Source organism: Vanacampus margaritifer, chromosome 11, assembly GCF_051991255.1.
Source record: "Vanacampus margaritifer isolate UIUO_Vmar chromosome 11, RoL_Vmar_1.0, whole genome shotgun sequence".
NCBI lineage: Eukaryota > Metazoa > Chordata > Actinopteri > Syngnathiformes > Syngnathidae > Vanacampus > Vanacampus margaritifer.
In genome coordinates, this window is record NC_135442.1 from 5,270,739 (window position 1) to 5,297,078 (window position 26,340).

Below are 26,340 nucleotides of genomic sequence, written 5' to 3' on the forward strand. Positions count from 1 at the left end.
AACTTTCTGTGACGTCATCTAACGGCGACAACACGTCCCGCGAAGCAATCATACAATACACTCAACACTATGGATCACGTTTGATTTACACGTTTTGTCTTATTAACCACAAGGTGGCGCCAGAGCTATTTTTAACGGAGCAATTCTGTCTTGTCCCTGCATTAGGAAACAATACAATATTATGCAATAAACACTGTCGCGATGGCTAGAGGTGTGTTTGTGCATTGCTGGCCGAAGTGTTTTTGTGTGTGTGCCAATTTGTGTTATTTTAAACGTATTGGTTTTAGTGTGTGTGTGCGTGTGCGTGTCGTTACAGGTTGAAAAATTCATAATTGTAATATTAAGGAAATCTGTTAAGATGGAACGTAAATACTGAATTGAGAAAGATAAGAAAAAAAAACAAAAAACGGAATTACTATGTAAGAAACATTTAAATGTTTAAAAAGCTTCATTTATTTTATTATAACATTTCTTTACACCACCCGGCGTCTCAGAAGAGGAAAGCAGTGCACCATTAACAACACTGTGTATAGAGAAGATGGGGTGCTGCTGACCTCGACTCGGGACGTCGTTACTCGGAGGGTACAATACTTCGAAGACCTCCTCAATTCTGCCGACACACCTTCCTTTGACGAAGCAGGGTCCGGGGACTCCGAGGTGGGCTCTCCTATCTCTGGGGTCGAAGTCACTAAGGTGGTTGGAAAGCTCATCAGTGGCAAAGTCCCGGGGGGGGGGGGGGGTGGATGAGATCCGCCTGGAGTTCCTAAAAGCTCTGGATGTTGTGGGGCTGTCGTGGTTGACACGCCTCTCATCGCTTGGATATCGGGAACAGTGCCTCTGGATTGGCAGTCCGGGGTGGTGGTTTTGGGATAACATGTAATGTCGTTCTCACTTGCTTTCTTAAAACTGGAGTTCAGATTTGGTGTCTCGTCGTGGTGGTTTGGGGGGCTTAATATTTGCCAGGACCTCTTGAGCGTATTGCGTGTGGTGCAAGCCAGCATTCCTCAGGGCCTGCTCGACCCGCAATCTGGGATCGGCGACAATCTGCACAACAGAAGACAAGGCAACAATTCAACGTCCACACTCGGCCGTACATCCCATAGTTTGCAAGTCATTTCATGCCTGATGATTTTAGGTAGAAGTTTCTCCAAGTTAGAAAATCATTAGTAACTCTTGCATATGAACAATCACAGACTGCACCGACGGCCTTGAGCTCAAGGCTGGTCAGAGCAGTCCGCGAAAACCAGGGCAAACATTGTTTAAGCCGCCAAACAGCTTGATTAAAAAATGCGGGTCAGCGATCATTTGCAGAGGAAAGATGGAGCAAAACATAAATAACCCAAAAATAAATAAAAAATAGAAACAGGTGGTGCCTGAAAATATTTGGAGCTCAAACAAACAAAACAAACAAACATGCTTTTATCCACTAGAGGGTGCCAGAGGGTTTCAGGCGAGTTACAGCACCTTATGAAAAATAAAGAAAACTTTTCAGGCACTAAAGACAAACAGGGCTGATATAAAAAGTCTACACACCCCTGTTCAATGGCCAGATTTTTGTGGATTAAAACATAAATAATTTCAGAATTTTTTAAAGCTTATATAAAATGATCATCACCTTTTTGATACTAGTAACAGTATCTGATCTCTCAAGGCTCATTGTCCCTCACTTTGTTCTAATCGCAAAATGAAGAAATTTCACCTGAGCGTCCGTGTATGTGTGGATTCCAAAGAGAGGCCTGTGGATATCAACTTCTCTCAGAGTCGAGAATCGATGTCGCCAAGACTGAGTGCCTCCCATCATCCTGTCTGCGTCGGACTCGGCCACCACTGCAACCTGACGTCAACAGAATTTACATTTAATGTGGCACAAATGAGCACATTTGCTGCACTTTCACAATCTAACAGAAAAATTGTCAGACAATGCCATCATTTTTTTTAAAATGTATTTTATTTTTATTTTAGTTTATTTAGGCCTTCTTTGCTGCTCTTCATGATTTGCATTGACTATTCTCTGTGACTAAAAATGCAATCCCACTTGTGACCAAATGGTGGCAGTGTTGCCCCAGCACAGAACAGACTAAAGACTTACGGGTCAATTCCAGTGACAGATCGAATCAATGGCTTTGAGAGGGTTAACAGCACATAATGATCCACCTGGTTTCGGAGCGCTTCCAAACGGTTGTGCCGCTCCACTTCCTCCCTCTGACGCTCCAGCTCGCACGCCTCCCTCGCCTCCTGGCGCCGTTGCAACATTTCTGCCCGGAAGTGGACCCTGGGGAGAGAGCGGAGGCTGAAGACGTTAAGACCGGCAAATGCCCTCCCTTCCATCTGCCACTGTGCCGCAATTTCACACACACACACATTACATGTCGCTCCTGATACAGCACACCTCCAAGCTTTGGCGCTTTTTATGAGTCTGTCACTGTTACTGCTCTCTTATCATCTGTTTTTATACCCCACAGGCCTCATGAGTTCTCCTTTCATTCACTGTCGCATCTGAAGTGGATTATGAGTTTGTATGAGGGTGACCGAAATACAAAGCAAATCATGTTTGGCTGTATGTATTCATAAAAAGCTTTTATCGGCTTATGGAAATTCAACATTAAAGTGACTGAGCAACACATAAGATATGGAAATGAATGGATGAGAATACAAGTAATGTAGAAACTCTAAATCCCACAATGCATTGCTCACCTATCTCGATCTTGCCTGGCCTGTTCCTCCATGGCGCTCCTCAGTTTGGCCAGCCTCTCTTGATCCCTTTGCTCCAACTCCTCCCTCCTCCTCTGCTGCTCCAAATGAAATTTCCGGAGCTGAGGGAAGAACATTACAGCTGACGTACAAGAACAAAGAGCCCGAGGACCGGCGGTGACGTCGGCCCCCTAATCGGACCTGCGCACGGCTCTTAGCGGTCTCGCGTCCTATTGATTGCGACCACGCCGGAATCAGATAAATGTAAAGAGAGAAAATGAGATGATATTTCAATGTCTGGCCGGCTATTGCGGTAAATTATGAGGAATCAAATGCAGAGTAAATGCTCTCATTAATCATAGTGTCTCAGCCCAGGGCAAAGACTTAATTAAACGGTCTTACTAACACATGATTATGTTCCTGTTCAGGGGAAGTTTCTCTGAAAGCACAATAACGTATTGCTGGGAAAATACCTCTGCACACCCCTGTTCAAATGCAAAAGTTTTTGCATTTTAAAAACAGTTGGGTCAAAAATAACCCAAATTGGGTCAAGAATGAACCAACCCAACTTTTTTAGTTATTTAACCATAAAAGCTATGTCAAATAAAATAAAAAAAAATAAAAATAATTAGTCCACAAACAACCCGAAAATTGGGTGTTGTGTGGGTTACTCATTTGACCCAACTTTCTGGGGTATTTAGCCCATAAAGTTGAATTGGGTAAAAAAATTAACCGACCCAACTTTTTGAGGTAGCCCATGAAGTTGGGTCAAATGAATAACCCACACACCACCCAATTTTCGGGTTGTTTTGTGGGTTATTTATTTGACCCAACTTCTTGGGTCAATAATGAGCCGACCCAACTTTCTGGGGTATTTAGCCCATAAAGTTGAATTGGGTAAAAAAAAAAAAAAAAGAACCAACCCAACTTTTTGAGGTAACCCATAAAGTTGGGTCAAATGAATAGCCCACAAATCAATCTTTTGGGTTGTTTTGTGCGTTATTCATTAGACCCAACTTTTTGTGTTAGTTGAATAACCCAAATGAATTGGGTAAAAAAATGCACCGACCCAACTTTTTGAGGTATTTAGCCCCAAATGTTACATCAAATTAAATTAGTAACCCAGGAATCTACAAAAAAAATAAATAAATTGTGGGTTATTCATTTAACCTTGGGTTGGTTAGTGAATTATTCATTTGACCCAACTTTTTGGGTTAATTAAATAACTCAAAAAAGTTGGGTCTCCCAATTTGGGTTAATTTTGACCCAACTGTTTTTAGCGTGTGTGTGTTGTTAAAAACACTACTAGTAATTACTAGAACAGCTGAACTTTATTTGGCGTTAGTCAAAAGCAGTATAAATGGTAGCAGGTGTGTGTTGACTCATTTGAATGAGTTTTCAATGTGAATGCCTTATCCTGAACACAGACACAATGGGGTGTGCAAACTTGTGCAATCCATTTTTTTTTTTGGCTTGTTTAGTTAGACTTCCCTTCTATATCCAATTGAGTTTTAAAGGTTGTAAGTCACAAGAATGGCCGGAAATAGCTACGATTACCTGGCATTTCAACAGGGGTGTGTAGACTTTTTATATCCGCAATATGCGTTTCTGAAACGTCTTTCAATTCTGAATGGACAACTACAGGGGGTTGCGCATGACTGGTTGACCTGCTCCTTCTGATGTGCCCGCACGGCCGCCTCTTTCTCTTGCTCCCTCTTCAAAATGGCTTCGGCTTCCTCCTGCTGTCTGGCTGCGATGGCCGCCTGCAGCTCGGCCACCTCCTCCTGATGGGCCCGCCACTGCTGCAGCTGTAAACACACACAAAAACACACAAGAGCTTGTATTGAACAAATACAACCACTTCAGGGTGAAGTTGGAGCACTTAACGTCCTTAATTAATCACCAAATGTTATTCAACTTCAGAATCAAATGTTTGAAAAGTTCTTACTTGCATAGTCGCTTGACATCAAGTGCTCAAATATTGAAATGTTTACGACAACAATAAGCCTTGTGAGAGAAAGCACACTGTATATTAGGGCTAAACAATTAATCGAAATCAAATCGACATCAAATGGAGTGAATAAAATTTTGGGCTGCAAAAAAAAAACCTTCATTTTAAGCCTCCTTAAATTTGCATGTTTTCAAGGACAAGCCTCTCTCTCACCAATCAAGACACTGACATAACTTTTGGCAGCACACTCACTCGCCACACGCACACACGCACGCTGCAACATTTTTTCCTGTGAGTGACAGGCTCGTTATGCAGCAGGCTCTCTGTGTGACGTGCCGGCTATTCAAGTGCGGCATTCCGAGCTCGCAGACAGATTCCCGGGTCTATCAAGGGGGAGAGCGCAGAAGGTGCCCACAGGAATGGACTGCAAATTAAAACGTTCCCGCGCGGATTAGCACCAGGCAGTATCATCAAGGCTTTTGCACGTGTTGACTGTCTGGGCGAAAGCGGCAGGGAACTCAAGACAAACCTCCAGCAAACCGCTACTCGAGCATGAAATATTCATGAAGACATCTAAAACACTTATGTGGTTAATGGAACTTTAGGAGTGGAAATTAGGTAATGATAACAAAATCATTACAAATATTATTAACTGATTCAGTGCCATTGACGACTGTCGACGTCAAAGACCCATTTTAAGCCAAGCCCAAAAATACTTGGGAAGTTAAAAGTGCTATGTAAATAAAGTCGACTCGAGACTTGGGTATAATTTATGAAAAACTAAATAGTAAAATAAAAACAAAAAAGTATTTTAGATACAGTATTTTTTTTTTTTAAACTATGAATATAAAGGAAAAAAACGGCAATGTTATTTCATATTTTACATATAAAGTTCCTTCATAAAAAAATATCTGATTACTGTATATATAAAAATATTAATTGTGGAATTTTGTATTCATAATAATAATAATAATAATAATAATTAATTCCTGAGCTGTGAAAAAAAAAATCAGCCTGCACAAATAATAATAATGCAAATTTGACTGGCGCTCAGAGGTATCAATTAAACATTGTAAAAAAAAAAAAATATATATAATACAAAATAAAAATACATACAAATAATATATAAGCAAACCTGATTAAATGCAGTGCTGCATAACTTTACTGCATCATAATGAGTTGAATGTCTCCATAACAGTGCTTTCCAGTTTGTTTTAAACACCACTTTAACTTGACATATATTGTAATATGGCAACATATTTTTTTTTGAATCATCTGCCAGCTATCTGCACTTGTGTAAATAACCCCCCCCCCCCCCCCCCCTTGCCACAATTAGCCAACGTCTACGTGCCGGTCAACTACTGTAGCTTGAAGATTGGAATCTACTGTAAAAAGAGCAGTTTTTTAAATGTAATGCGTGTGTCTAAATTGAATTCAGAGCACACAAAGGCAACAAAGCGACCCTGAAGAGCCTAACGTATTAATTCTCTATAATGCAATGTTGTACGAAATAAAGGGAAGCCGTCAGTGTTCTTTTATGCAGCGGTGTAAAGACTGTCAAAGGAACAAAAGAATGCTGGCCTTGTTTTTTTTTTTTGTTTTTTTTAATCTGTGCGCCGCAGCCTGTACAAAACCTTAATTGTACGTTGACGTCTTCAGTCACAGCAGCTTTCAGAACTTTCTATTGCGTGTCTAATTGACAGACTTTACATGGTATAATGGAGTGAATCAGTTCAGGAAGGCGCCAAAGCAAAATTGCCAATTATGAACATCGACAAAGATTACAAGTGTCACGCCTACTGGGAGTTACTCACGCGCGTACTAATAAGTCAGTGACTCATGGGTGACCAAAATTGTTAAAAGGGATGCAATAAAAGTACAATGGCAACGAGAGGAGCTGGAGCATCCTTCAAAGTCATCAACCGCCTACAATTGTTGTCACTGAAATAACTTCAAACTTGACAAAAATTTAAAATGGTGAAAAGTGTAGAAAAGACTTGCCTTGTGCCGGATGTAGCAAAGCAGCCCCGGAAGACATTTTTAGGAGACTTGATATACTGAGTTGTCTGCAAACGTTTGGCCACTTGTACTAAGATTTCAGAGTTTCATTATTTGTTATGATGTGAGATCAGATGAGATGTTTTCAACAAGCCTCTGAAATGTGTCTTTTAGTTCCAAATAATAGTGCATATCTTGTACACCTTTTGTCCTTTGTTTGTTGTTGCTTTCCCCACTTGGAACACCCCCCCGGGCTTTATTTACTATCTAATAAAACCTATTTACTTATTGAAGCGTCTCGAAAGTGTGAAAAAAGTGGGAGTAAATGAAGGCAAGGGCAAAAAAAAAAAACATGCAAAAAAAGTAATGAACAAAAACAAGAAAAATGGCAGCCTGATTCAAGGCTAAAATTAGCATGAAGTAGATAAGCAATATGGCCCCAAAAATAAAATATATTAAATTATAAAAAAAATTTCAGTCATTCAGGACGATTACAATTTTAATCAATTTTAGGCTAATAAACCCCCCAAAACAATTATTAAAAAAAAAAATCCTGTGCAAAATGTTCAGACAATAATAATGTATACTGATTCTGAATCAGTTTTAACATAAACTTAACATTCATAGTTTGTGCTTAAATGCCACAATTAACTACTTTGCTCCCAAAACATATAAATACGTTTTTTATACATATTACAATGCTCCCAAAGACGTATTTATAAGTTCTTTTTGTTTTTTTATGCCAAAGCATACATACAGCATGCAGGCTTCAATGCAGACTGTGAACTGAAGAGAATGCTTGAAGCAATGGTAGTTATTACAAAAAAACGGCCAGCAGGTGGCAGCAGAGTATAAGAGATCAACCGGGGCCCTGTTGCAAAAAGCTTTCCCCCCACTGTTTTAAACATCTGTGAATAATGAGGAAACTTAGCTATATTCTAATGCTAACCGCTACAAAACAGAAACGGATAGAAATATACTTTTTTTTCCTGATGGAAAATAAAGGGAAGTCAACCCAAAAATATATTTTCAAATTTCAGCAAACTGGTGGACATTGTGTTCATTGTAAATTACAACTAGTCATCAGTCCCCAAAAATACATATTTTTTTAAATCACATTTATTATTGCTAAATTGTGTTATAGTGACTCATTTACACAACGTTGTATGTAAAATAAATTATGAACAATTGTAATAAAATTCTTAATGCCTCTCAACATCGTATTTAATGCTTTTTAGACATTTAATTTGAGCAAAATCCATTACATGACATTTAATGCTTTTTAATGACCCGCACAAACCATTTTTGTTACCGTTTGTTGAATAATGCGATTGAAAGTGACTGCCATTATTATAATACGCTCTAACTCAAATACGCTCACCAACATCGCGCCAACATACTCAATTAATGTTTTCTGTCTTATAGACCTACTTTTTCTCTGAGGCGGAAGCAAATGTCCTGCTGATGCTCGCGGTCTCTTTGGAGCTCCAACTCCTCCTGGTAGGCATCCCTCGCCTCCTGCAGGGTGGCCAAGGCTTTAGCCAGGAGCTCTTCCTGGTCCTGCTGCCACTGCTGGGTCAGGACCTTAATCTGAGTCTGTGTGAAGCGCTGCCTGGCCAACGCACGCTCGTGCTCCATCTGGGAGAACATGGGGTGGGGTAGACAATGTTGTGACATAAGGGCGCTGCTGAATAATGGTAGTAATAAAAAATAAAATAATATTAACTCGTTTGCTCCCAAAAACATATAAATACGTTCTATTTTAAATATCGCCATGCTCCCAAAGACGTATTAATAATTTTTTTTGTTTTTTTTATGCTAGAGCATACAGAAGGTTTTAATGCAGACTCTGAACTGAAGAGAATGATTGAAGCAATGGTAGTTATTACAAAAACGGCCAGGAGGTGGCAGCAGAGTATAAGAGCTCAACCAGGACCATGTTGCAAAAAGTCCTTTCCCCGACTGTTTTAAACAGATTTGTGACTAATGATGAAACTTAGCTATATTCTAATGCTAATTGTTGCAAAACGGAAACAGATACAAAAATCTGTTTTTTTCCTGATGAAAGAAGAGACTAATCTTTCTTTAAGTAGGTTACATGTTTTTATAGCAATAGAACACAATATTATGTGGACCTTGCAAAATCAGTCAAAATCCAGTAAAACAGCCGGGAGCAAAGGGGGTTGCTTCGGTGAAAATGGCTGAGAGTGAATGAGTTAAGTTTACCTGTAAAGCTTATGGTACATTTTAGGTTCATCATTTCACCTTTTGTGAGTAATATCGGCGCTCAAGGGAGCTAAGGACGCCTAACAGAATTTCACTTAAAATTCACTTGTTGAATATATGCTTCAGTGAACAGATGGTGCGTGAGGAGTTTTTAAAAATGTCAATGAAAGCAGCATCACCCATTTTTACCCGAGACGGAGTTCCAGAGGTTGTGGAGCGTTGAAGACTCTTACTAATTCCTGGAAACAAGCATTGCGACTTTCAAGTATTTTTCTGACTGCTTGTACTTGGAGAAACTCAAAGAATAGTAGATGAACGTCACTCTGAAATAGAGTGCTGGAGTTCATAGGCGTACTGAGTTTCCATCTGGGGCCTGGTGCTAAATTGATGCAAAAATTTTTACAGCAATTCTACAAGATATATAGTCTGCAATAAAGGCAGCAGGACCATAGGGAAAAGTCTTTCACCATTTGAGCCAGGCCAGTGAATAAATAAAAATAAAAGTCTCTCTCTCTCTCTTTCCTGGCTGTGAAATGTCCTGCAGAAACGCAGTTGTTTTCAGCGCGAGGGCCGCCACATGCTATTCATCATTGTGTCACGACTCACTGTGGCTGCATCACTTGGCTGCTTTTGCGGAACACAGGGAATGATATTCATCTGTGGGCTAATAGCAGCTAACTGATGGTGGGAAGGCATTAGACGGCTGACTGGCTTTAGTGAAAATGAGTCGAGCGACGGACGGGCCTGCCAAATGGAACACAAGCGCCAGAGGCTGTGAAGCAAATCGTGTTTATTAATGTATTAAAGTGTCAAAGCTTGTGGAAGATCCCACCCTTTGTCCTTAATTTTTTTCCCCCACTTTCTTATTGACTAATCGGAACTGTATTAAAATGGGTTACAGTGAACCCCTACTACAGGGGTCAGCAACCTTTACTGTCAAGAGCCATGTAGCATCCAATACTTTGAGATCCATTTTCTTCTACCTTCCGTTTTTGGAATTAATTTTTTTATGGATGTATGGTAATTTTATGCCTTTTTTCTTCCTATTTTTTCTTTAATTAAAAAAAAAAATTGCTCTAATTTTCTGACATTTTTGTGGGCACTTAATAGGTGACTTTCAGGATTTCTTTAGTTTTTGGACGTTTTATGGTTACTTTTGAACATTTTCTGTCCTGCCTTTTTTTTTTATATATCAAATTTGTGACTTTATGGGCAATTTTGTGGACATTTTATGGTGATTTCTGGATTTCTTATTTTATTTTTAGACATTTTATGGATACTTTTTGAAGGTTTTCTTTTCTGCCTTTTTAAAATCAATGATCTGACTTTTTTGGGTGGAAATTGGTGGAAGACATTTTAGGGTAATTTTCTGCCTAATTATGTTTTGGGACATTTTATGGTTACTTTTTGAATGTTTCATTCATTTTTTGCAATTTCATGGACATTTTATGGTAATTTTCTGCTTTTACCCTTCCTTTTTGTACTTTTTATGATCACCTTTTGTAGATTTTTAGGTCATTTTAAAAACTTACGTTTTCAATTTCAATTATTATTATTTTTTAAATCTAAATCATGAATTAATTCAAAGTAAATATGTTATCTAAGAAATAAAACTGTAAAAAAAAAATCTACATTCTGCCTAATTATGTTTTGGGACATTTTATGGTTACTTTTTGAATGTGTCATTCATTTTTGGCAATTTCATGGACATTTTATGGTAATTTTCTGCTTTTACCCTTCCTTTTTGTACTTTTTATGATCACCTTTTGTAGATTTTTAGGTCATTTTAAAAACTTACGTTTTCAATTTCAATTATTATTATTTTTTAAATCTAAATCATGAATTAATTCAAAGTAAATATGTTATCTAAGAAATAAAACTGTAAAAAAAAAATCTACATTCTGCCTAATTATGTTTTGGGACATTTTATGGTTACTTTTTGAATGTGTCATTCATTTTTGGCAATTTCATGGACATTTTATGGTAATTTTCTGCTTTTACCCTTCCTTTTTGTACTTTTTATGATCACCTTTTGCAGACTTTTAGGTAATTTTAAAAACTTACGTTTTCAATTTCAAAATTTCAATTTTTTTAAAAATCTAAATCATGAATTAATTCAAAGTAAATATTTTATCTAAGAAATAAAACTATGTAAAAAAAAAATCTACATTCTGCCTAATTATGTTTTGGGACATTTTATGGTTACTTTTTGAATGTGTCATTCATTTTTTGGCAATTTCATGGACATTTTATGGTAATTTTCTGCTTTTACCCTTCCTTTTTGTACTTTTTATGATCACCTTTTGTAGACTTTTAGGTCATTTTAAAAACTTACGTTTTCAATTTCAAAATTTCAATTTTTTTAAAAATCTAAATCATGAATTAATTCAAAGTAAATATTTTATCTAAGAAATAAAACTATGTAAAAAAAAAATCTACATTCTGCCTAATTATGTTTTGGGACATTTTATGGTTACTTTTTGAATGTGTCATTCATTTTTTGGCAATTTCATGGACATTTTATGGTAATTTTCTGCTTTTACCCTTCCTTTTTGTACTTTTTATGATCACCTTTTGTAGACTTTTAGGTCATTTTAAAAACTTACGTTTTCAATTTCAAAATTTCAATTTTTTTTAAAAAATCTAAATCATGAATTAATTCAAAGTAAATATTTTATCTAAGAAATAAAACTATGTAAAAAAAAAAATCTACATTCTGCCTAATTATGTTTTGGGACATTTTATGGTTACTTTTTGAATGTGTCATTCATTTTTGGCAATTTCATGGACATTTTATGGTAATTTTCTGCTTTTACCCTTCCTTTTTGTACTTTTTATGATCACCTTTTGCAGACTTTTAGGTAATTTTAAAACCTTACATTTTCAAAATTTTGACTGACATTTTTTTAATAATAATTATTCATTTTTTAAATCTAAATCATGAATTAATTCAAAGTAAATATTTTATCTAAGAAATAAAACTATGTAAAAAAAAAAATCAACATTTTTAAAATATTTTTTTTTTAGAGTTCTACACAGAGCCACATGATAGGGTCTAAAGCTAGACGCGGAGTCATGTCTCCATGAAGACTGCGCCATGCAAGGAGGGGAGATAAAAATGGCTCCCTTGATAGACTCAAGGTGGTTAGTCTTAAGCCCGACACGGAACCTTATGAGGAAATTACTCCCCGATCCGGCCACCGCTTTGCAGGCCTACTTGTCACGAGGGCACGGCTAAGAGCAATTGAGGATAATACCTCGCAAACGAGCAAAGGGAAAGCGACACTCCCCTTTGATGAGGTATTCAAAGTTGGCGAATATGAGCTCAAAAGTCATGGCTTTCATTCAGTCCGTTTGATTCAATTGCAGAGTAATTATATACTTGATTGAAAGCACACTTTGAAATGTACTCAAGTCTTGGTATGGCTAATTGTGGGATTAGAAGAGCAATGTAACGTACTTTTTTTTTTTGTCTTCTTTTTTTCATTTGGAACAAAATTAACATTCTATTTGCAATTAGTTTGGTCTTGCTCTTTTTTGTCTCCTATTTGACAGGTAACAAGCATAGCGCTCACTTCCGCTGCAGAAATCCAAATCCAAAATAGAAAAATGCATACATACAGTAGATACATTAGCAGCTAATATGCAATGTCTTAACATAGAAGCCGTCTAAATGACTACTAATGGCACGGCACTTGACAGTGTCTGGCTTTTTTCTTTCTAGAAGCTAAATTGACATTTTCTTCCGCACAACGAAACCCCCACCCCGGGCTGAACTCTAAATGTAGCATCCAGGGCGGGCGAATGTGATATGAGGAGGTCTCTGGGTGTGTGTGTGAGAGACATCGAGAAAAGACTGTTGTCATGGTGACACTAAGCCATGATGCAAGCAACTCGTCCATTAGCCCGTGACAACCTGCTGGGACTAATACGCATTTGAAATGACAACACCATTGATCTTCATACAGTCTAATGAGAGAGTTATAAAAAGCAACAATTTGATGCTAACGCTAATGCTAATGGTCGGTTACTGTCAGATATTTATGTTGTTGTTTCTATCATTTTGCCCTTCTGTTATGTAGCTAAAAAGCTAAGACACCCTTTGGACTTGATCTCATTGGATTACACGAGTACAAATGCTGTGACTACATTGCGTATATTGCAGATGAGGGATTCCCAAACTGGTGTGTGCGCATCCCTGAGGGTGTGTGACAGTACAACTGTAATTGCTTTAGAAATGAAAATAATTTCCGCAAAATGAAAAAGCTAAATATGGCCATTATAACCAAGATATCCTCGCTACATTAATTAGCTGCATAAAGAGGAGAAAGTTTACAATTACTGGCGCTCTACTTTCAATTAATGCAGAACTTTTTAGCAGTCGTGCTGTTTTAGTTTCATTTAAGAGGTTTAAATGACTGCCTTAATTGGTTTGGAGTTGTTGTTTTTTTTTGGTAACTAAGGTTGCAGGGTGCGTCAATTCTGTCGGGATGTTAAATGGGATGCTCATTACCAGATCGTGTTTGGCTTTCGCCGGGAAGACCTTTTGAAGCATATGCAGGCATAGTGACCGGTAGTTGGGAATGTCTTGAGTGTACTGAGACAAGGTGAAATGGAAGCGGAGGTGGTCATCCGGAACCCAGCCACAGTATCTGAAAACAGGTACAAGTCAAATTATTGTGACACATATGTCAATGTGTACTTGAGGTAAGAAAAATGTCAGGCCGACTTGTCTGCTCTTTTCAGGTGCTCGTGAAGGCACTGCAGTCGACCGTGGTGGATTTTCGACAACGATTGGAAGGTCTGGATCAGCGATTCCTTCAGCTCCGGATAAGGGCAGTCAGATTCCAAAACTTCTGCTGGAATGTTGTCGTTCACTAAGCTATCCAAGGTTGGCAGATATTTCTACAGGGGAATGGGGGATGGGGGGGGGGGATAATAATGTTTACCTTTGAGGATTTGCATACTTGCTTTGACGTGGCTGGTGATAAGGAGACTCGTACCTCCAAAGCAAGGTCTGTAACTTCCTCTTGTAAATCACAGTACTCTTCTTGAAGCTTCGCTGTTATGATATCTTGCTGGTCTTTTACCATATTGACCTAGAACAGGGGTCAGCAGCCTTTTTTGTCAAAAGAGGACATTTTAGGCCAAATAAAACAACCAAAAAAATGTGTCTGGAGCCGTAAAACATTTGAAGATTGTGATGAAGGAAACTCTAATGTACTGAGGGCCCAAAAGCTAATTAGTTTACTGCACCATAACAGAAAAAGGCAGCATTGAATTAATTTTCTTCTACCTTTCGTTTTCTGATTTTGGATTAGTTTTGTTGTTGTAATTTTTTCATACATTTTTAGACTTTTATGCCTCTGTCAAATTTCTGACATTTTTGGCAATTTTATGGACATATGGTAATTGCCTTTCTTTTTTCTGCTACCAATTTTCAATTCTTTTTTGGGATTTTTTTGTGGAAATTTTATGGTAATGTTTTAAAGATTTCTTCTTTTGTTTTTGGACATTTTATTTTCTGCTTTTAAAAAAATGAAATCCTCTGACATTTTTTGGGGGGCGATTTGATGGATATTTTATGGTAATTTTCTGCATTTCCTCTTCCTTTTTGGAAAATTTTTGGACATTTTGTGGTCACTTTTTGGACATTTTTAGGCAATTTTATTTACTTATTAATTTTTTTCTGGAGTGCTCAGTATTGTTCATTCGGTAATTTTACCGATTTGACATGTCATCATCATTGCTCTCTTTTTTTTTTTTTGTATGTGGGTGAGTATGACATTATCCTCTAACATTTTTTGGGGGGGCGATTTGATGGATATTTTATGGTAATTTTCTGCATTTCCTCTTCCTTTTTGGAAAAATTTTGGACATTTTGTGGTCACTTTTTGGATATTTTTAGGCAATTTTATTTACTTATAAATTTTTTTCTGGAGAGCTGAGTATTGTTCATTCGGTAATTTTACCGATTTGACATGTCATCATCATTGCTCTCTTTTTTTTTTTTTGTATGTGGGTGAGTATGACATTATCCTCTAACATTTTTTGGGGGGCGATTTGATGGATATTTTATGGTAATTTTCTGCATTTCCTCTTCCTTTTTGGAAAAATTTTGGACATTTTGTGGTCACTTTTTGGACATTTTTAGGCAATTTTATTTACTTATTATTTTTTTTCTGGAGAGCTCAGTATTGTTCATTCGGTAATTTTACCGATTTGACATGTCATCATCATTGCTCTCTTTTTTTTTTTTGTATGTGGGTGAGTATGTGTATGTGCGTGTGTGCGTGCGTGCGAGTGTGTGTATTCATTAGTTCACCTAAAACCTATTAAAAAAATCGCATGAATAATCCCATTTTAGACAATTTTAATAATAATAATAATAATAATAATAATAATAATAATAATAATAATAATAATAATAATAATTTAATCTAACGTAAAAATTTGGACTCTTGACATTTTTTGAATATTTATTTATTATTTTTATTTTATTTAATCATTAATTGATTTAAGGAATATTTTATTTAAAATATATACATATAAAGCTACATAAAAATTTCTATCTGACAATATAAAGGGAAATTGGCGTTTGACACACCTGTGATGGACATTTAAGGCTGCAGAAGGGAATTGTGCAGTGTCGTATTGGTATACTGTGCTATTTTGTACATGTGACACTTTTGTCCTACAACTTGCTTCCTGCAGATTAAGTTCAAATAAGCTTTGTAGAGGATACTGTGGTGCTGACACATCTCTTTTCACAAATACCTGATGTTGCACTTGTTCCCAGTTTGATTGAGGGCTGCTGTTTTCCTGATCGTGCTCTTGCTCTTGCTCCAACCTGAAGCGCAAGTCCTCCTTCAGCTGATGAACTGGCGCCACGGTGCCTATTACGAATGCCTTCCGGTCCCTCTCGAGGAACACCTCTAAACACAAGATGGAAGGAGAACTCTTCAAAGTACGAACGCTGACATTAGAAAAAGGTGAAATGATGTGTAATTGCTGTTCGATGCTTCTGTGGTTTACCGTAATCTTTGAGTGAGAAGATGGCGGTGTCTTCTATGCCGAGTGGCCTGATGCTCTCGATGAAATCACGCATTTCACTCTCAGCTTTTACCCTATTTGTCAAGTGGATAACGCATTATGAAGTCAGCACATCTGCCTGCTGTATAGAGACATTTTCTCATAAAATATAATTGTCAACTCATTCACTGCAAGCCATTTTCAAAGCAGATTTCCCCATATTGCCTAAACCTGTCCAACTTCCGTGTTGGCATTTCTCTCCCTCATAATCACAACAAAACAATATTCACTGCTACTACTACTCAAAAGCTGAGCTGATTTCAAATCCAAAGTGATGCAACTTTACCATCTACAGTCATCTGTTGGTTGTTATTGTGGTTTACAAACCTAAAATTCACAAACTATCCGGGCAAGACAGTTTAAAAATATACTTGACGTATACAAACGTCGGTGGTATGGTTGACGAATATAAACGTCAACGGCACGGGAAGTCAACCTTAAACATTTCTTAATAATATCTTATATGTGACCTCACTAGTCTAAACATGAAATTCTGATTAATATTACATTTGTGGAATACGAATTATGCAGCAAAATCCAGCCGTTTTGCCCCCCAATCTCTGGGGGCGGCCATTTTGTCACTTACTGTCAACTAAAGATGACATCACAGTTGGTCTAGGGCTCAGGCAACAACCAATTACAGTTGACCTGTTTTCTAAAGCTGAGCTGTGATTGGTTGTTAACTGAGATCTGTGATGCCATTTTCACTCATGTGGCAAAATGGTCGCCATCTAACATTGATAAAAACTGCTGGATTTTGCTGCTTAAAATGGAAGTCAACCTTAAACATTGCTTGACAATAAAATGTTATATGTGACCTCACTAGTCTAAACATGACATTCTGATTAATACTACATTTGTGGACTATGAGATATGCAGCAAAATCCAGCCGTTTCCCCCCCCCCTCTCAGGGGGCGGCCATTTTGTCACTTACTGTCAACTAAAGATGACATCACAGTTGCTCAGGGCTCAGGCAACAACCAATTACGGCTCACATGTTTTCTGAAGCCGAGTTGAACTGGTTGTTAACTGAGACCTGTGATGACATTTTCACTCGACAACAAGTGGGAAAATGGCCGCCTTCTGATATAGATAAAAACTGCTGGAATTAGTATTATATTAGTTTACCTGTTTTCTAAAGCTGAGCTGTGATTGGTTGTTACCCGAGACCTGAGCAACTGTGATGCCATTTTCACTCATGTGGCAAAATGGTCGCCATCTAATATTGATAAAAACTGTGGATTTTGCTTCTTAAAATGGAAGCCAACCTTAAACATTGCTTGACAATAAAATGTTATATGTGACCTCACTAGTCTAAACATGACATTCTGATTAATACTACATTTGTGGAATATGAGATATGCAGCAAAATCCAGCCGTTTTTCCCCCCCCCCATCTCAGGGGGTGGCCATTTTGTCACTTACTGTCAACTAAAGATGACATCACAGTTGGTCTAGGGCTCAGGCAACAACCAATTACAGTTGACCTGTTTTCTAAAGCTGAGCTGTGATTGGTTGTTACCCTAGACCTGAGCAACTGTGATGCCATTTTCACTCATGTGGCAAAATGGTCGCCATCCAATATTCATAAGAACTGTTGGATTTTGCTGCTTATAATGGAAGTCAACCTTAAACATTGCTTGACAATAAAATGTTATATGTGACCTCACTAGTCTAAACATGACATTCTGATTAATACTACATTTGTGGAATATGAGATATGCAGCAAAATCCAGCCGTTCCCCCCCCCCCCCATCTCAGGGGGCGGCCATTTTGTCACTTACTGTCAACTAAAGATGACATCACAGTTGCTCAGGGCTCAGGCAACAACCAATTACGGCTCACATGTTTTCTGAAGCCGAGTTGAACTGGTTGTTAACTGAGACCTGTGATGACATTTTCACTCGACAACAAGTGGGAAAATGGCCGCCTTCTGATATAGATAAAAACTGCTGGAATTAGTATTATATTAGTTTACCTGTTTTCTAAAGCTGAGCTGTGATTGGTTGTTACCCGAGACCTGAGCAACTGGGATGCCATTTTCACTCATGTGGCAAAATGGTCGCCATCTAATATTGATAAAAACTGTGGATTTTGCTTCTTAAAATGGAAGTCAACCTTAAACATTGCTTGACAATAAAATGTTATATGTGACCTCACTAGTCTAAACATAACATTCTGATTAATACTACATTTGTGGAATATGAGATATGCAGCAAAATCCAGCCGTTTTTCACCCCCCATCTCAGGGGGCGGCCATTTTGTCACTTACTGTCAACTAAAGATGACATCACAGTTGCTCAGGGCTCAGGCAACAACCAATTACGGCTCACATGTTTTCTGAAGCCGAGTTGAACTGGTTGTTAACTGAAACCTGTGATGACATTTTCACTCGACAACAAGCGGGAAAATGGCCGCCTTCTGATATAGATAAAAACTGCTGGAATTAGTATTATATTAGTTGACCTGTTTTGTAAAGCTGAGCTGTGATTGGTTGTTACCTGAGACCTGAGCAACTGGGATGCCATTTTCACTCATGTGGCAAAATGGTCGCCATCTAATATTGATAAGAACTGCTGGATTTTGCTGCTTAAAATGGAAGTCAACCTTAAACATTGCTTGACAATAAAATGTTATATGTGACCTCACTAGTCTAAACACGACATTCTGATTAATACTACATTTGTGGAATATGAGATATGCAGCAAAATCCAACCGTTTTTCTCCCCCATCTCAGGGGGCGGCCATTTTGTCACTTATTGTCAACTAAAGATGACATCACAGTTGCTCAGGGCTCAGGCAACAACCAATTACGGCTCACATGTTTTCTGAAGCCGAGTTGAACTGGTTGTTAACTGAAACCTGTGATGGCATTTTCACTCGACAACAAGCGGGAAAATAAATGGCCGCCTTCTGATATAGATAAAAACTGCTGGAATTTGCTGCTTAACTCATATTCCACTAACACAATATTAACCATAATACTGTATTTAGACTAGTGGGGCTGCATAGAACATGGATTGACTTCCCGTTTAAATCTCCTGTTCTATTTTCATACAGGCAGCGCTAAGTGTAATCATTATGCTTTGGAGCACCTGGCATTACCAGTAATTATTTTTCAAAATAGCAGCTGGAAAGAAAAAAAACGTCTGTAGTGCAGCTAAGAGTGCACACAACCAAAGATATGATCTGTTCCATAAATACAGAAGATGGAGAGGCTTTGTGTCTATTTACACATGATTTCCTTGCATGACTTTCACTTGTTGAGAACATTAAATTGGGGCCGTAATGTCTTCATACGTGTGCTGATATTGCAATTAAAAGTAACCACGGCGAAACGCTTGCATTCTTCCTAGCTTAACGAGGTACTTAAAAAAAAAAAATCTGTGTATAATTGTACGAGATGTAGGCCAGCGTGTCAGACGCACATCGCCGTGACGTCGCTCATTATGCATTAAGTCTCATGCTCGTGTGCAGTACATCATTAACCTTGAGTGGCTTCGACATTACGCAGGCAAACAGACTGCACCCTGGGGTCCCTGCTGCCTTTCTCACTTCACAAAGCATTGTGCCCCCCCCCCATTTAATGTATTCTACATCCTTCTAAAGCTCCATTGCACTCCATCTCTCCCACTGATCCTAGTCATTTGTCGTCACTGCAAGTCAACATGCTAGAATCTTCTCTTTTCCGTCATTTTAGCACGTTTTTTTTCTCCCTCACCCTATTTCGGTCGGACGGATCGCCGTTGGGTCTTAAGTGGAATGGCTGTTTAGTGTAATAGCGGAGTCAGAACACTGCAGCAGATAATGACTGGGAGTAATAGGGCTCTCTTACTCTGCTTTTTGCAGCCTCGGGCACTCTCGGCTCCACACCTGCCTGTGCTGCCGTAATATGTCGCACTCCTTTATTTCCTTGGCTACACATCGGGTCCTCTTAACCTGGAAGAGAAAGATGAATACACTGCAAGATTGAACAACCGCTAGGGAACTGCAGTGTGGGCAGAAAAAAAACTCCAGGGCGATCACTTTGAAATTAACTTAATTTATGACATTAATTTCGCCTACAGATAATTTGCTTTTGTGGGTCGAAGCTTTGGCGTAATGCAATGGTTAGCTTAGCAAATTTTTACCATTTTAAAAGTATGACATCTGGTGATTTTGGTGAATGTACAGGGTTCTTCAAAATCATAATCATCTTTAATCGGCCCAGTATGTAAAAACACACAAGATAATATTTGTCTTAAGTAGCATAACCTACACTAATATTGGAGTAACAAGCAAAAAAAAAACGACACATATTTTAAAAGGTAAATCAACCTTAAACATTTCTTGACAATAATATGTTATATGCGACCTCACTCGTCTAAATATGACATTCTGATTAATATAAACATTTGTGAAATATGAGTTATGGAGCAAAATCCAACCGTTTTTATCCTTCTGAGGGGGCGGCCATTTTGCCACTTGCTGTCAACTAAAGATGACATCACAGTTGCTCGGGGGCTCAGGCAACGACCAATCACAGCTTACTTGTTTTCTGAAGCTGAGCTGTGATTGGTTGTCGCCTGAGACCTGAGCAACTGTGATGTCATTTTCACTCGACAGCAAGTGTCAAAATGGCCGCCTTCTGATATGGATGAAAAACTGCTGGATTTTGCTGCTTAACTTATATTCCACTAACGCAATATTAGCCAAAATACAGTATTTAGACTAGTGAGGCTGCAAAGAACATATTGCTGTCAAGATTTTTGGGGGGGTTGAGGTCCTCTTCAAGTACAACCTTTCGTACGAGTGACTTGTGTGTGATTTGGGTAGTGAAACGTTTTTTTGTTTACCCAATGTTTAAAGGCACTACTCATCAGAGCTCTTTTATAATTGGTGTCAGAAGTGGGATCATGCTCATTCAAGCAGAAGAAGAAAACTTAAAGTAATACATTAAAATCCATACCAAAATGCTTTATTATTGTATTGTGGGTTGTGTTACAAAAGGAAGAGAAAGGCTTAATATATTCATTGTTTTCATTTTTCATCACCCAAAAAAAGACCTTTTGTCAGTGCAGCAATTAATTATCCTCCTGCACTGTTGTTGTTTTCCACACAAGCCACTGGATCAGATAATTGCACAAACACAAATTTCATACAATTTAAATATACGAGCAAGTTGTTTCATGCTCAAATTGAATTGAGGAAACTCTATTGATGTTCACCCAATCGAATTTTTTATTCCCAATTTTTTGCTATTATGTTTTTTGCCATATTTGGGGGCTTTTTTTGTAGTTATTATTATTATTATTATTGAAGCTCAGGTTCAGAGGTGGTTGGTTGAGAAATATTCTACAGTATGTCGCAGAGGTCGTTGATTCAGTATCAATATGGGCAACTTGATATGACACTGGCATAAAAAAAAAGTATGCAGAACATTAGGAGATTAAAAGTAATATAGGAGTAATAAATGGGCTTTCACTTGTATAGCGCTTTTCTACCTTCAAAATACTCACAGCGCTTTAACATTGTCTTCTCATTTGCCTACTTATGACGCAGCATCAGGATAAACTGGGGTTTGATATTTTGTTCAAGGGCTGATAAAAAAAAAAATATATTTTTTAAAGTAGGCTTATATTCATTGCTCTGTTGCTTCTGCAAGGAATTTCCTACCCTACAATCCCGATAACATCAGAGCAAATGCACATATCTGATATCCAACATTGTAATTTCACAGAACTGCGGTATGTAGTAGATATGAAAAGTCTACACAACACTTTTCATATGCAAGATTTTTGAGATATAAAAAAACGGAGATTCCACCATTAATGCAACCTATAGAAACCATTGCACATTTCTCCACATTCTTTTGGGAGACTTTGTTAAGGTCCATTGAAACCAAGGTTGGACTTTTTGAGCCAAAATTCCCAAAGTAATTTTGGGGGCAAACGCAAGAATGCTCATCACCCAAAAAAAAAAAAAGACTACAACTACAAAAAAAGCAAGGGGGTTGCAGCATCATGCTTTGGGGCTGTTTTTATTCCGCTTAGACAAGGTGGACAGTTTGAAACAGGAGTTAGTGTCAGCAGAAAATATTAATATATAATATAAAAACCCAACAAATAATAGCCAGGGAGAAAGATACTAAAGCATCTGAATTTCTGAATTTACTTGGGGTTATTCAGAGGCAGTTTAAAAGACTCCCATTTAACAAGTTTGATTGACATTGGTTCACTCTTAACACTGAGGGTGTGCAGACTTGTGCAACCACATTATTTCAGCTGTGTATTTTCAACTCATCCACTTGAGTTGTACAGGTTGTAGATCACATTAATGATGGAAAAACTTTTGATATCTTGGCATCATTTTTCTTACATCACAAAAAAACCCTAGGGGTGTGTAGACTTTCTATATCCACTGTATGTGTTGAAATTTCTCCCCGAATAGTTGCAATAGGCACACATACATTTTTCAACCCAAAAGAGTTCAAATCCAGGTTGAGAGTGCTGTACTAGTCCGCAGAGTTCCATTAAAGATGATGTCAGAAATAGGATCACGCATAAAATTTCATATCAAGCTCAATACAGGGAGCAAGTGTAGAGAACCTTTTCAAAGCCTTGCCAGGCCAGCAATAAAATCAGATGGAAAAAAAAGTCCTTTCATGGTCAAATTTAAATAAAAACATGAAGTCGGACAGTTTTTACAGCCACTTCAATGTTTTCATTTGCCAATTGTCCAAACAAATAAAGACACATTGGTTTTCCACATGTTTACATTCCTGTTAAGGACAAAAATCCTATCAGGAGGCGAAACAGTAGGGCAGACATTTAAAAGCAAAAAAAAAAAAAAAAAAAAACGCCACTGGTCTCTTCCTTGAGGGCAAAAATGCGCTCAAGGCAACACATGGTGATTTATTTGCCCTCCGTCACGTCACCTGTGGGAGATGTGTGCAGAACGCCGGGCTCGCTATTCTGCCAGGAGCAAAAAAATGTGAATGTCTTATCTGGGTTATGCAGCGAGCGAGGTTGGAGGGGTGCAAAGGCAACTTTAAGGATACTTTAAAAAAAAATAAAAAAAATAAAACGCTCCTGCGACAGTTGAGCAATTAAAACAGTGCAGGTTGAACAGCCTAATCTGCTTGGCCACAAGCACATACATTTCCCTGCGCTCTAAGTCAAACTTCAAACACTTTTATAATAGACCCCAGGCAGGCAGCCTGATGAATATTAATCAAACTAGGCACTATTGTGTGTTATAGTGATATTGCTGCTCTCTTTTAACTCTTAAATATTATGTAACGTCAGTTTAAATCCCTTACGACAACGTGTGGTCCTCTGGAAAAAAAAAAAGTTGACAAACTCATGGAAATGCTACCGTTTTGCTGCCTGAAATATTATAGAAATGTGACTTTTTTTAATTGTGTGTATAGTGTGTTCCCCCTAATTTGCTGTTCTTGTGCTCAGGCCAAAACTGTGTCTAATAAGTGGTGCCTTGAGATAAAAAAAAAAAAAGTTGACAAACTCATGGAAATGCTACTGTTTTGCTGCCTGAAATATTATAGAAATGTGACTTTTTTTTAATTGTGTGTATAGTGTGTTCCCCCTAATTTGCTGTTCTTGTGCTCAGGCCAAAACTTTGTCTAATAAGTGGTGCCTTGAGATACAACTGACCTGACGTATGAATGTTTTTAGTCTTTTAGTTCTGAGACGTTGTTCTGTATTTTTGGTAGCAGTAGACATTTTGTGCGCATGCGGTGCCAACTCTGCATGATGTGAATCCGGCCATCACATTGTAAATGTTGCTTGTTCCATTTTCAACCCTTTGCACTTAGTTGGTGATTTTTTTTTATATTTTTTATTTTTGGATGTATGTAGTAGACCCCTTACATGTGATGACGTCTACTTCCAGGGTGCATATTAGACAAATCAATAATGAAATGTCAAGTGAGATTATTTATTATCAAAGATAACAGTAGCAGGCCTTGATAGTCTGACCTTCATTTTTTTTTTATCATAAAAATTATTACCATTAAAAAATATATATCCTAAAAAGTCTAGACCTTCCCTGTTTTTAAATGCCAGGTTTTTGTGTTTAAAAATAAATAAATAATTAAATAAAGATAAATAATTTCAAAATGTTTCCCATCATTAATCTGACCTATAACCTTTATATTCAGTAAAAAAGAGAGGAAGTAAAAATAATGTGATGGATAATGGGGTTGCAAAAGTGTTATTATATATTATAGAAATGTGACTTTTTTTAATTGTGTGTATAGTGTGTTCCCCCTAATTTGCTGTTCTTGTGCTCGGGCCAAAACTTTGTCTAATAAGTGGTGCCTTGAGATACAACTGACCTGACGTATGAATGTAATAAGTGGTGCCTTGAGATACAACTGACCTGACGTATGAATGTTTTTAGTCTTTTAGTTCTGAGCCGTTGTTCTGTATTTTTGGTAGCAGTAGACACAACTTCAAAACAAGCAGCAGTTTAGCAAATAGTGAAAATGTATTTTAAAAAGTAGGCATCAAGCTTAATAATGCCGCCCCCTTCAAACCAAACTAAACAAAACTAAGCGAATTACACAGTGTACGTAAAACAACCACTTAGCTTTGCCTCGACTCCACTTAGCTTAATGCTAGCAAACAATGCAAAACTCCAAAGGCGGGCTTAACAAATAGCATCAGTGTTGCGGTGTTAGAACCCTAGTAAGGGATATTTGAACACAAATTAGCAGTATAATACTCACTGCTGTCCAGTCAAAATCTCCTAAAGCACAATTTGGTAAATTTCATATATTTTCAAAAATCTATGATATTGATCAGTCCATACGTGTGGATGCATTTTTGTTGTTTTTACAAATTATTGACCAATTGAATGTGCTGAAAATGGCTTGCTATCTTTGCTGATGCAATGCTAATAGTGATAAAATCTTATCCCCCCACGAAGAACTACTAATATTACTGCATCTTACTGAACATTTGCGACTCCTCCCACTTCATGTATAGCTAGCTGTATGTCTCCATTACTGTATACCAAAATGTCCATTGAAATGAAGCAAACGTGTCGTTATGTTATAGCTCATGTTATATGAAAGAGTGCTATTTTTTTTATCAACAAAAGTATTATTACAAAAATTTGGTTGTGTTTTTGGTGAGGCCGAAACAAATTAATAGTATTTCCATTCATTTCAATGAGGCAGGATGATCTGAGACATAACATAGTTACGGAACAAATTAAACTTGTATCTCAAGGCACCACACACGGTAGGTCTATTTTATTGCATTTGGGGATTACTGTGGAAGTTAACAACTATAAATACAAACTTCACCCGTTTTCCCATCGCCATAGTCTCCAGCCGTTTGGCGTCGACCAGGGCTTGCACTTTTTCATATTCCGCCGGCTTATAGTGTGATTTGAACAGGCCATTCTTGAGTCGTGTTGTCAGTTTGTCTGCATGGAAGAAAGAAAATGACATGGGTCAATACACAAGTAACAGGAGAGTGGAAACAAGAGGTATTCACGCATGTCTCCTTTGCTGCAACTACGGTTTGTTAAACTTAAAATAGGTCATTTTTTATTGGGTCATCAAGCCTTTCCAACTTGTGAGGGCATTAATGTAATGTAAAACCTGTTTAGAAAAATAGAGCAACAAAGATGTACTATATATTAGGATATCTGGAAGGATAGAAAACCAAATTGCTTTTGATGTCAGAAGTTCTTTTTCACTGACTTCAGCAAGAAATGACAAAGGCCACGGTTCAAGTGATGCACTGCAGAATAGATTGCCCGGCAGGCGAAGCAAAGTCGCAGTGTCAAGATATTTGTGTTTGTAATTCAGCTGAGTGCCATAAAAACAGGTGAACAAACAAGCCGTGTGGCTCAGAAGCATCAAAGCCACGTCAGGACATTTAGTGGAATTCCTTCCAGCTCACATTTCACACTAATTCCAGTCACTCACCCAAATCTTCTGCTCTGTAGCTGGTGATAAACGTTTGACCTCCTGCATTCATTTCCCAAGTGCTAGCTGTGCATTTTTCATGTCAAATTACCTGTATAAAAAAATAAATACAGGTACCATGTTAGGCATGTAAAATCTTACCAGTTTGCAATAAAAAAAAAAAAAGAGACCAAGTACATTCCTTTGGGCAAATACAAACGAGTATAATTGTACACAGATGCTACCTGTTTAAAGGTAAATCAGTGACAAGTGGTTTGTACAGAGAGGAGCTGCCTTTGACGTTTAAAGGGGAAAAAAATAAAATCGTCAACTGTAGATGACGTCATCCTTGTCCGGGAGGACACACGGAAGTGGCAAAGTGTGCTTTTAAACGCAAGTAAGCGCGCCCCTAGTGGCAAAAATAGAACATTATTGAAATTCACCCTTTGTGTTGAGAAATGAAG

General features: G+C 37.8%; 1 protein-coding gene across 5 annotated transcripts in view; it reads right to left on the reverse strand.

Moving 5' to 3' along the window:
- Positions 1 to 429: 429 nt before the first annotated feature.
- The window catches only part of LOC144060749 (coiled-coil domain-containing protein 148-like), a 51,944-nt gene continuing 26,033 nt past the window's right edge, over positions 430 to 26,340 (reverse strand). For 3 of the 5 annotated variants that reach the window (XM_077580561.1, XM_077580562.1, XM_077580559.1), the window contains exons 2-15: positions 25,898 to 25,988; positions 25,268 to 25,389; positions 19,793 to 19,896; positions 15,902 to 15,993; positions 15,644 to 15,801; positions 13,870 to 13,965; positions 13,596 to 13,771; positions 13,380 to 13,518; positions 8,072 to 8,278; positions 4,359 to 4,499; positions 2,695 to 2,813; positions 2,155 to 2,272; positions 1,700 to 1,834; positions 430 to 1,044 (exon numbers count right to left, since the gene is read on the reverse strand). In XM_077580561.1, coding sequence (XP_077436687.1) covers positions 901 to 1,044; positions 1,700 to 1,834; positions 2,155 to 2,272; positions 2,695 to 2,813; positions 4,359 to 4,499; positions 8,072 to 8,278; positions 13,380 to 13,518; positions 13,596 to 13,771; positions 13,870 to 13,965; positions 15,644 to 15,801; positions 15,902 to 15,993; positions 19,793 to 19,896; positions 25,268 to 25,389; positions 25,898 to 25,949 — 1,803 coding nt within the window. In that variant the 5' untranslated portion in view covers positions 25,950 to 25,988 and the 3' untranslated portion in view covers positions 430 to 900. Of the gene's footprint in view, positions 1,045 to 1,699; positions 1,835 to 2,154; positions 2,273 to 2,694; positions 2,814 to 4,358; positions 4,500 to 8,071; positions 8,279 to 13,379; positions 13,519 to 13,595; positions 13,772 to 13,869; positions 13,966 to 15,643; positions 15,802 to 15,901; positions 15,994 to 19,792; positions 19,897 to 25,267; positions 25,390 to 25,897; positions 25,989 to 26,077; positions 26,230 to 26,340 lie in introns of those variants that run through there. The other 2 variants (XM_077580558.1, XM_077580560.1) reach the window with 2 other exon arrangements.